The sequence below is a fragment of the Pseudophryne corroboree genome, chromosome 1 (assembly GCF_028390025.1).
Source record: "Pseudophryne corroboree isolate aPseCor3 chromosome 1, aPseCor3.hap2, whole genome shotgun sequence".
Lineage (NCBI taxonomy): Eukaryota > Metazoa > Chordata > Amphibia > Anura > Myobatrachidae > Pseudophryne > Pseudophryne corroboree.
In genome coordinates, this window is record NC_086444.1 from 172,242,317 (window position 1) to 172,254,735 (window position 12,419).

General features: G+C 45.8%; 1 protein-coding gene across 1 annotated transcript in view; it reads right to left on the reverse strand.

Annotated features, from left to right (window-relative positions):
- LOC135059260 (baculoviral IAP repeat-containing protein 1-like) overlaps positions 1–12,419 on the reverse strand; it is a 160,592-nt gene that overhangs the window by 75,084 nt on the left and 73,089 nt on the right. The window contains exon 7 of the mRNA XM_063963893.1: positions 11,078–11,177. Within this exon, the coding sequence (XP_063819963.1) occupies positions 11,078–11,177 (100 nt within the window). The remainder of the gene's footprint in view (positions 1–11,077; positions 11,178–12,419) is intronic.

The following is a 12,419-nucleotide window of genomic DNA, read 5'->3' on the forward strand; positions in this document are numbered from 1 at the left end:
CATCAATTGGAAGAAATCCTCGCTGGTCCCAGCTCAGAGCATGGTGCACCTGTGAGCACTCCTGGACACACACAGTCAGCGACTGTTTCTGTCTCCAGAAAAAAATCTGAAGCTTCAGAACAGGATAAGATGCTTCCTTTCTCGCCCCAGAGGGTCGATACATTCGGCGATGCAAGTACCTGATGGTGTCGGCATTCGACATGGTAGAGTACACTCAATTTCATTCCTGCCCTCTGCAGAGGTTAATTCTTTCCAAGTGGGATGGCCTATCTCATCGTATTAGATCTCACATGATCACTTTGACTCCAGAGATTAGTCTGTCGCTGAGCTGGTGGTCACAGGACCAGCAATTAAACAGGGGCCATCCCTTCTGGATCCCCAACTGGGTCCTGCTGAAAACGGATGCCAGTCTGAGGGGATGGGGTGCGGTGTTGGAGCAACACTCTTTTCAGGGTCGATGGACCAAGGAGAAATCACTCCTCCCAATAAACATTCTGGAATTGCAGGCGGTGTTCAATGCATTGACCCTCGCCCTGCCTCTGGTACAGAATAGGCTGGTTCAAGTACGGTCAGACAACGCCACCACAGTGGCATACATTAACCATCAAGGCGGCACTCAAAGCCGCATGGCTATAATGGAAGTGTCAAAAATCCTCCGTTGGGCGGAACGCCATCTGCCAGCAATATCAGCAGTGTTCATTCCGGGCATCCTAAACTGGGAAGCAGACTTCCTCAGTCGTCAGGACATGCACGCCGGAGAGTGGAGTCTTCATCTGGAAGTCTTTCAACTCCTAGTGGACAAGTGGAGGCTACCAGAGGTAGACCTGATGGCGTCTCGACACAATTACAAGGTTCCAGTCTTCGGATCACAGACCAGGGATCCTCATGCAGAGTTCATGGACGCACTAGCGATTCCATGGAACTTTCGGCTGCCCTACGTGTTTCCTCCACTGTCATTCCTGCCCAGGGTCCTGCGGAAGTTCAAATAAGAAGGAGGAATACTACTTCTAGTCGCTCCAGCATGGCCCAGACAGCATTGGTTCTCAGACCTGCAGGGTCTATCGACAGAGCGTCCCCTTCTACTTTCTTAGTGCCCAGACCTCCTCATACAAGGCCCTTGTCTTTATCCGGACCTGGCCAGACTGGCTTTGATGGCGTGGCTCTTGAAGCATCACTCCTGAGGGCCAATGGATTGCCTGAGGCAGTCATCCAAACTATGTTGAAAGCCCGCAAACCGGCATCTTCTCGGATATATTACAGGGTCTGGAATTCTTACTTCACCTGGTGTGCTCATAAGAATTATGATGCGTACAGATTCGAAACTTCCAGAATTCTGGCTTTTCTGCAACGCGGCATGGATTTAGGCCTTCATCTGGACTCCCTCATTGTTCATATATTTGCCTTGTCAGTTTGGTTCCAGAGAAAAATTGCGTCTATACAAAATGTTCATACATTCACTCAGGGTGTCTTATGGATTTAGCCTCCCTATGTCCCTTCTGTGGCTCCATGGGATCTGTCTGTTGTCCTGCATGCCCTGCAAGAGTCTCCATTTGAACCTCTTGAGTCTGTGGACCTTAAATGGCTCACAGCCAAGGTCTTGTTTTTACTGGCTATTGCTGTTGCTCGAAGGGTGTCTGACTTAGGCACTTTGTCCTGTCGTCCACCCAGTGGCGTAAGTTCATACCAGGCGCCTGGAGGAAAGATAATGGTTGGTGCCCCCCCCCCCCCCACCAACCCCTGCAACACACAGAAACACATTCCCCCTCTAACACCGTCCCCAACCTTAAGCAGCTGCAGCACCCAAAGTTGCTGTGACTGCCTGATAATGCGGAGACTGCCAGAAAGCTGTGACTGCTGTGACTGCCAGAAAGCATTGCTGTGACCATCAGATAATGCAGAGAGCAGTTGTGACCACCCGATAATAAAGAGAGCGTCGCTGTTACCGTCAGATAATGCAGAGAGCGTCACTGTGACCACCATATAATGCAGAGAGCGTCGCTGTGACCACCATATAATACAGAGAGCATCGCTGTGACCTCCAGATAATGCAGAGGGCTTCGCTGTGACCGACAGATAATGCAGAGAGCATTGCTGGGACCGCCAGGTAATGCAGAGAGCTGCGGTGTGAGCACTAGATAATGCAGAGAGCGTCGCCATGACAGCCAGGTAATGCAGAGCGTCAGGGTGAGCACTAGATATTGCGGAAACCATCAGGGACCCAAATATAATAAATCACCCCAGCACAAACAGTATTAATACAACTCCCCAACCAGAAAAGAACAAATTACACCCCTCCCCATTGCATAAGTATACCTTCACCCTCACACACTCACAAGGGGCACTTACTTGCCCAGAAGGAGGCTCTGTCTTGTCCCTATCCTGTTGAGCTCTGTGGAACAGGAACACAATACACACACCTTTCAGGAACCAAGATAGACTGAAGGTGTGGAGACTTGAGAATAGGGGGCAGGGTCATGAGCAGATGCAGAATAGAGTAGATTAGAAAGCTCATCAGACAGGGTAGAGGAGGGGGCGGGTACTCAAGGTGAAGGGGAAGAGTCATGGTGAGGGACAAAATAGTGCGGAGGAGGGGGTGGAGACTTGGGGTGAAGGGGCGGTCATGATGAGAGGCACAAGAATAGTCAGATAGGGCAGATGAGGGGCCGGAAACTCAGGATGAGGGGGCAGAGTCATGGCGAGGGACAATATAATTGTCAGATAGGGCAGAGAAGGGTGCGGGGGCTCAGGGTGAGTGGTGTCTCTTGGACAGGGATAAGAGGGGAAGAATCAACAGAAGAGAGTGACAGACAGGAAAGAGCAGGTTGGGGTGGAGACTCTGGGTCTGGCAGAGAGGGGAGGGATTATAAATTGGGCATTCCGCACCCGCAGCCACGTCAGAGTCAGGAAGGATGATTGCGGTGTGCCTGTCACTGCAGAGCAAAGTCGGAGCGCACAGTGCTGGCTGACGCGCCAGACACAGGGAGAGAATGCTGCCTTGTGTACAGCCACGCTGACAGTGCTATATTAGCACACGGACATAACACCCTTCCCTGCAAGATCGCGACTCACTAATCACGCCCCTTCAGAAAGGGGCATGGCCTGTAAGCAGTAGGGGCCATTGGTAAATTAACCGGGTGCCCGGCTGGCACCCCCAGTGACAGTCCGCTCTTCCCGGGACAATGGTGGAAGTGCCCCCTACAGGCTTGGAGCCCGGCACCTGCTGAATCCATAGTCTCCGGGAGTTCCACCCCTGCGTCCACCCTTTCTGATATTTCATCATGACCGGGCAGTTCTTAGAACTCGCCCAGGTTATTTACCTAAGGTGGTGTCATCTTTTCACTTCAACCAAGAGATTGCATTTCTGGCCTTTATCTCTTCTGATTTGTCCTACAAAGAGCGGTCTTTGGATGTGGTAAGGGCTCTCCATATATATGTGGAGAGGACTGCCTCTATCAGGAGGTCAGATTCTCTTTTCGTACTGTTTGGTTTTCACAAACATGGCTGGCCTGCGAATAAGCAAACCTTGGCCAGATGGATTAGATTGTTGATTGCACAGGCTTATGTGCAGGCTGGACTCCCAGCTCCTGCTGCTATTAAAGCCCATTCTACTTGGTCAGTTGGACCGTCTTGGGCAGCCCACCGTGGCGCGTCCGCAGAACAATTGTGCAAGGTGGCTATGTGGTCCTCAGTGAACACGTTCATTAGGTTCTATGACTTTGATACTTCCACCTCCCAGGATGCATCCTTTGGACGCTGGGTTGTTGTGCCTGCTAAGGTGCGTCCCATCCCTTGAGGAACTGCTTTAGGGCATCCCTGATGTTTCCCTGTGGCACACAATGTACCCTGCTGCAGAAAAGAAGAGTTATGGTAGACTTACCATGGTTAACTCTCTTTCTGCAAGGTACATTGGGTTCTACATGGCGCCCACCCTGAAGCACCTAGCTTCTATGAGTTTGTATGGCATTAGCCGCTGGTCCTATCTCCTGTTGTGAGAATGTGGTTCTATGTGACTAACATCTGCCTTCCCTCTTGCCTGTTCCTGCATTTGAAAGGTTAACAAAACTGACCTCCTGTGCCTGGAGGCAGGGTTTATAGAGGAGGCCCCAATGCATCCCAGGACAGCCTAAAGCTTTAGCCTGTTGGTGTCTCTGGATCAAGATCCACTCTACACCCCAATGTTTCCCTGTGGAACCCAATGTACCTCGCAGAAAGAGAGTTAACCATGGTAAGGCTACCATAAATTTCCTTTTATTTTAAAGGTGAATAATTTTAACTGGTTGGAACAGCGATGGAAACTACCCACAGCTACGCCAAAGTTTTTATGGCTTACAGCAGGGGTGGGCAATTATTTCAGCTGAGGGGCCACTTGACACTTTCCTGTCAGCATTCGAGGGCCGCACACAAAATAGCAGCTCCCCCACGTGCCAAAAATCTAGGGACGTGGCTTCATGGGGAAGGGGTGGGGCCAAAAAATAATACAGATTCATATTAGGCTGTACAATAGTCTCCATTATTCAAATTGCGCCACACAGTAGCGCCACTTACACACATTACTCCAGGTAGAGCCCCTCTTTTACACATTACAGCAGGTAGAGCCCCCTTTTACACATTACGGAAGGTAGAGCCCCCTTTTACACATTACAGCAGGTAGAGTCCCCTTTTACACATTAACATTTTATTTGGGATAATCATTGCACAGCAAGCAAATTATCCAGTGTCTTATGGCCCCTGATGAAAGGTGTGACACAGTGACAGAACACGGGAGTGGAACACGGTGATGGAACACAGGGGGTGACACGGTGACAGAATATGGGCGGATGACACGGTGACAGAACACGGGGGGGTGACAGAACACGGGTGGGTGACATAGTGACAGAACACGGGGTGACACGGTGACAGAACACGGGGGGTGACACAGTGACAGAACACGGTAGGTGACACGGTAACAACACGGCGGGGTGACTTAGTGACAGAACACGGGGGTGACATGGTGACAGAACACGGGGGGGGTGACACAGTGACAGAACGTGGGGGGTAACACGGTGACAGAACGCGGGGGGGTGTGACATGGTGACAGAACGCGGGGGGGCTGACTCAGTGGCAGAACACGGGGGTGACATACTGACAGAACGTGGGGGTAACAGAACATGGGAGGTGACACGGTAACAACACGGGGGGGGGGGTGACTTAGTGACAGAACACGGGGGGGGTGACACGGTTAAAGAATCCAGGGGGGAGGGGATGGGGGTGGTACAGCGAGCGTTAAAGATCTCCCACCTAAACTAAAAACAGTCTGACGCCACTGCCCGCACACACAAACATATACACACACACACACACACTCTCATATATATATATATATATATATATATACACACACACACAAACACACAGAAATACACTTTCTTTCCCTCACTTTTTCCATTAACTTACTGATCTGTGTTTGGCTGGCAGTGGCAGGAAGGATGGATCTGTAGCAGTGGCTTATGTCCAGTGTAGCTCTGCCCCCTTAGGTCCCGCGTAGCCACGCCCCTTCATCTCCGCCTAGCTCCGCCCCCTTTTCGTCTGATCTCTGCCTTTGTCACTGGGGACTGTGGAGGCGGAAGGAGGAGGATGAGTGTGTCAGGCGCCGTGCAGCAGCAGGGGAGACAGGTGCCGGCAGCTTGGAGGTACTGCAGAGCAATGACAAGCAGCTCAGTCGGTCGGGCCGCTTGTCATTGCACACTGGTGGGAAGCAGTGCGCCGGGCAGGATCGGTTTGCGGTCCGCATCCGGCCCGCGGCCCGTATTTTGCCCACCCCTAGCTTACAGGGAGCAAAATAACATGAAGCCCCAGATTGAACTTGTTTCCTGGATCCAGTTCATCCCCAATGCTTATTTTTTTTGGTGGGGCAACGCTAAAAACTTAGAAGCTGGTTATGCTCCATTAAATAATTTCGATATTCAGTCCACATGCAGTGCAGATACATTAGAGGTGATGTTTTTTTTATAGTTAACAATGTATGTTTCTATGTATAGAAATAAAACCAACAGGAATAATTACTTATGCAGAAAAATATCAGCAATGAGATTTGGATACCATGTAATAATTAAAATACAGAGATCACAGTTGCTTATATTTGCAAAGATATGATTAAGCTCCCAGGCCACTTTAGGGCATTTCTGTTACTAGCAGTCCCTAATGCTATGTTAAAATAGCACCTACTCAGGGTCATATATTTGCATGTTGTTATGCTACATGATAAGAGCACATACATGAATATTTGTGTATTCATTCAAGAGAAAAGAGGAGGCTGAGCTAGCAGATGAAAGAACAATGTCAATCACTAAATGTGTAATTTAAAACAATTTATTAAAAAGCAATAATTCATTAAAAAACAGTATTCTGTGCAAGATAATATGCCAAATATAAGCAAAAAATGGATTTGACCAATTATATGCAAGAGATGGAGTTTACCCAATGTATTGGTACAGGACTGATGGTTTATATTCTATAGGATCCATTCCATATTTTGCCCATGAATGATACGTCCAGTTATAATCCACTATGAAGAGTCCCTTTTAGATGGTAATTGAGAGAGTCCATGAAAAAGTTCCATATGCCGCTAGAGGGTTAATGCAGTATCCCATAAATGGTGAATACCTCATGCAGTGCGGAGATAGGATGGTGCCTCTCTAGGACTCCTCTGGATAGCTGGTCAACGGTTTGGGCTGGTTCGGGTCCAATTCAAAGATGTCCTGTTCCAAAGGGTAAGTAACTGACGCGTTTCGCTGCATAGACCTTGCAGCTTTTTCAAAGGTGACAGTCACATGACTGACATTGATCATATGTTTTACAATCCAACCTATGAAATGATTTTTGGAAAGGTTCCCATGACTACATAGTAGTAAACAAATCTTCTGATTGGACCAATGTATTCCATATTAAACTTTCAGGGAAATGAAAAGCATGTATTAGCAGTTGAAATAAAAGTCTTATATCACCATAGGTTTTCTCATATAAGTAGGTCTGTCTTCTATACACATTTTATTTGTTTTATTGATTAGAAAGAGATATGTCGGTGATAAACAGGAAATGTGCATCCAGGTGCCAATTAAGCCACCATTTTGTCTAGGGTATATAAAGCCTAAACCAAGACAGCAGAGTACACCTTTGAAAAAGCTGCAAGGTCTATGCAGCGAAACGCGTCAGTTACTTACCCTTTGGAACAGGACATCTTTGAATTGGACCCGAACCAGCCCAAACCGTTGACCAGCTATCCAGAGGAGTCCTAGAGAGGCACCATCCTATCTCCGCACTGCATGAGGTATTCACCATTTATGGGATACTGCATTAACCCTCTAGCGGCATATGGAACTTTTTCATGGACTCTCTCAATTACCATCTAAAAGGGACTCTCCATAGTGGATTATAACTGGACGTATCATTCATGGGCAAAATATGGAACGGATCCTATAGAATATAAACCATCAGTCCTGTACCAATACATTGGGTAAACTCCATCTCTAGCATATAATTGGTCAAATCCATTTTTTGCTTATATTTGGCATATTATCTTGCACAGAATACTGTTTTTTAATGAATTATTGCTTTTTAATAAATTGTTTTAAATTACACATTTAGTGATTGACATTGTTCTTTCCTCTGCTAGCGCAGCCTCCTCTTTTCTCTTGCAGTTTCCCTCCAGGGAGTGACTTCCCCGTAATATTGGCTGCTGCTTAGCTAAGCAACTCGCCTCACAGCGCCCGAATACCTTTGGGTATTTTTTACCTTATTTTTGCATTTGTGTATTCATGTATATTTATATAAGGGTATATGTAGAAGGGGGCATGCACATGGAGTAAAGTGCAGGGATCATCAGTGGTACAGCTTCCACGGTCTGTCTGCTGCTACTGGATCCTACTCTCAATGCTGCCTCACCTGGGTGCCAGCTTCTGGGCTTTTCCTCATCGAACCATACTCCAACACTTCAGGTTAGACTCTCCTTCCCCCACCCTTGTTGATGTTTGTCCCGTTATACTGTATATCCACTGCCTAGCCATTGCCACAAGTTTTTCCTGCTTTAACCTTGAAACCCTCATGTTCTCCAGGCCATTGGCTATACATTATTAACACATTCATTTTTTTCTCTCTCTCCTCCTGCCACAAATGAGTATCTCCTTGTCCCTCTGGGTCATGCACACAGCATTTTAATGAAACAAATACAGTTCCACTATAATTATATATATATATATCTCATAGAAAAGAAAATATAACAGAGAGAAGAAAAAAAAAAAATATATATATATATATAATAGAAAAATTCCCTTTCTGTGCTTTAAATAGATACTTTTAAGAGTAATAATAATCCAAATAATTAAAAAATATATACTGGTCCTCTTGATATGAACCCACCAGGTAGCCAATTAGAGTTCTACCAGCAAATATCTAAAATTGCTATTTTTCAAAAGTGCGCTTTGATAAACTTAAAGGGATGACTGCCTTTACATTTTTTCACTCAATGTGACACCTTTAAAGTTAATATTAGTATCTCTTGGAGGTTGATATATTAATTTCTTACTCTTTACTTAGTATTGACACAGGTTTGTATATACAGGTTGAGTATCCCTTATCCAAAATGCTTGGGACCAGACGTATTTTGGATATCGGATTTTTCCGTATTTTGGAATAATTGCATACCATAATGAGATATCATGGTGATGGGACCTAAATCTAAGCACAGAATGCATTTATGTTACATATACACCTTATACACACAGCCTGAAGGCAATTTTAGCCAATATTTTTTATAACTTTGTGCATTAAACAAAGTGTGTCTACATTCACACAATTCATTTATGTTTCATATACACCTTATACACACAGCCTAAAGGTCATTTAATACAATATTTTTAATAACTTTGTGTATTAAACAAAGTTTGTGTACATTGAGTCATCAAAAACAAAGATTTCACTATCTCACTCTCATTCAAAAAAGTCCGTATTTCGGAATATTCCGTATTTCGGAATATTTGGATATGGGATACTCAACCTGTAATAAAATCAATGCAAATTTATTTAAAGCAATATATTCACACAAAAATACTTTGGCATACAACTTCATAATTAATTTAGCATACACTGTTTATCTGGCAATCTGATACCACTTTTTTCTTAACTGCTTGATGGAATTGTGCCACTCATTTGAACCATCCAAAAGAAGAATGTGAGCTCCTACCAATGGTGGCTTTACAGTGTTGTGGACACAGATTTAAAACGGGTGGTATTCATGTGACCGCCGGTCTGCTGACCGACAGTCACATGACCTCCTCCACCATCCCGCCGGCTCAGTATCCCGCAGGTCGTCACTGAGCCCGCAGCGTGGTGAGCACACACGCCCCTCCCCGCCGGGATCCCGGCGTCGGTATGCTGCCGGGATCCCGGCGTCGGTAAGCTGACCGACGGTCAGGAGACCGCCGGTCAGCCATACTACACCCATTTAAAACACCCAATGCATTTCATCATTGACTTCACCAGGGGTGATGCAGTGTGATCACAATCCAATTCTTATATAGATCAAACCATTGCAGACTTATACAGGTTGCAAACAGTGACAAATTGCCTTATGATGATATAGTGAGAAATAGAGTACTACAAAATGCATCATACGGTACATTCAGCTTTTGAATATTGTGCAAGCTCTCTGTGAATCCTTCAGAGACCAGCACTGCAGCATAACAATATGCAAATAGAGGACTCTGGGGTAGATGTTAAGCCTGGAGAAGTGATAAAGTGGTGATAAAGCAGTGATAAGTGTAAGGTGATAACGCAGCAGCCAATCAGCTCCTAACTGCCAATTTACATATTGGAGCTGATTGTCTGGTGCGTATTCACCTTGCACTTATCACTGCTTTATCACTTCACCAGAGTGGGTGCTATTTTCACAGAGTTAGGGACTGCCAATAACAGAGATGCCTTGACATGGCCTTGCAGCTTAATCATATATTTACAAATATATGCAAATGAAGCTCTGTATTTCTATTAATATGTTGTATTTAAATCTAATTACTGATACTTTTCAGTGTGCTGGGGGCATATATTTTCCCTTTTTTTCTTTTTAGAATAACCCCTCTCTTTCATGCACCTGAGAAGGATTATTAAATTGATTGAGAAGCTACCATTTTCGATTGCTGTTCTGAGAGGCATAGATATGACAAGCATTTGGAGGGCATGCTTATCCTCGTAGTGCCATCTGGGGGGTCTACGGATTACTCCAGGTGAGTTGGCTCTCAATTTAGATATATTCATGTATGTGTTGTTGTTAATATTATTATTTATTATTATTATTATTATTATTATTATGTAGCATAACAATATGCAATTATATGACCCAGAGTGGGTGCTATAGCATCATACATACATACATACATACATACATACATAGCATTAGTGACTGCCAGTAGCAGAGGTGCATGCTGCCAAACAGAGGGAAGGGGTGTGGCCTTGTGGGAAGTTGGCGTGCCTTTGCTGGAAGGGGCGTGGCCTTGTGGCCTGACTACTGTTTATGTCACTGGATATGCTGGGCTGCCCCCTGAGACTACCTTGTACTGCATGTAATGTTGTAGTGCAGTACCTGGCTCCTGTCACTGAAGAGGAGACGGCATTTTGGTGTCATCCCTTGGCGGGTGACAACTGGGAGCAGCTCGCACCCTCGTAGTGACACCACTGTCCTTACGTGTATTGCTAGGGCTTCAATTGCTACATTTAGAGCTTGGGACAAGTTGTCTGCAGTTTTTGGCACTTTTCCTCTAGCCTTTGACAAACTCCAAATATGAAGTTTATACTTCCCCATGCCAAACCTCAATTTATCTAATTAAGCTAACTTACCCTCCTATATCACAATGTATCCTACTCACAAGGGTTTTTCATAAATTAGGTTCTTTGCTTTCTCCACTTGAAACTCACCCCCCATCCTTTACTTCCCCTTATTGCTGCTTGCCTTACGTCTCACAGCCAGGGATAACTAACTGGTATGATTATTTACTCTCCAAGCTCAACCCCACCCAATGTTTCCCACTTCTTCTCTTTGCATACTTACTTAGGGCTGTGCTTCAGATGTTCTGTCCATGCATCTTCCCCAGGTTCAAATGCATAAATGCTGATATTACATACGTAGCATCTCACAGTGTCTGATATTCCTAAAAATAAGCACTTGTTCAGTTTCCTGTATGTCCACTTTCCACAAAATGTTCTGTAGACATCTACATTTAGACATACAGTATGATGTAGTCAGTCTAATAAGAAAAAAAAATCTGTATGTTTAGTATCTTCACAATTTCACACTTCATAATCCAGAGTCCTTCTACTGTAATACTATATATTGTGCAGGGGAGGATGTACAGTAGTTGGCATCCTGACATATGGGATCCTGGCGGTCAGAAGACCGGTGGCAGAATCCTGACAGCTGTCAGAATCCCAAACTTGAGTATCAGGGGGAGGTTCAGGTTAAGCTGCGTGAATGGGGGGTTAGGTTGTGGGAAGGGAGTGTTAGGGTTAGGCTGCAGGGGGCGAGGGTTAGGGTTAGGCTGGGGCAGGAGGAGATAGGGTTAGGTTGCTGTAAGGGAGGGTTAAGGTTATTGGAGTGAAGGAGAAAGGTTAGAAAACTTACCCTAACAGTGTCAGGATCCTGAACAGGGCCGGACTGCCCATCTGGCACTTCTGGCAAATGCCAGAAGGGCTGATGGGCCGGCCCAGTCACAGAGAGCCGGGAAAGCTTCCGGCTTTCTGACTGTCGTACCCCCACAAATGCCCCGGCTCCCGAAGGGCCTGTTTCTAAGAAATATGGGGGCATGCCATGAGTCCACGCCTCCCTGAATTGTGGCACATACCTGTGAGCAGTGTCCTTTTCACAAAAAAGGGGGGTTGAGGTAGAATACTGCGTGGTATAGACTGTAGCTGGCCTGGGGGTGGTCACAGGGCTCCCCTGTTGGGCCCAAATCAGAAACAGATGCGTACAAAAAAGGGAGACCACTCCTATTTGGCGCTAGTCAGCTTACATCCACATGAGATACTGGGATATAGCCAAAACATAATTAAAAATAAGACATGTGTCAAGTGTAGTAAAAACAAGCTAAAGTTTTAATTTAAACAAACACTTTTTTAAAACATGACACATAAATATTAAACAAGAGTGGATAACATAGGGAATCCTACCAAGATGGTGGCCGGAGCCGCAGGTGTAATATGTAAGGTATACCCGGGAAAGATACCCTGCATAAGGCTCCGGAAGGCGAGAATTCCCTGTGGAATGAACCGAGTCCAAAACAGTCCTTGGCAGTCCGGGGCACTGGTAGGGGTCTGCCTACCAGTGTCTCCCGGACTGCCAAGGACTGTTTTGGACTCGGTTCATTCCACAGGGAATTCTCGCCTTCCGGAGCCTT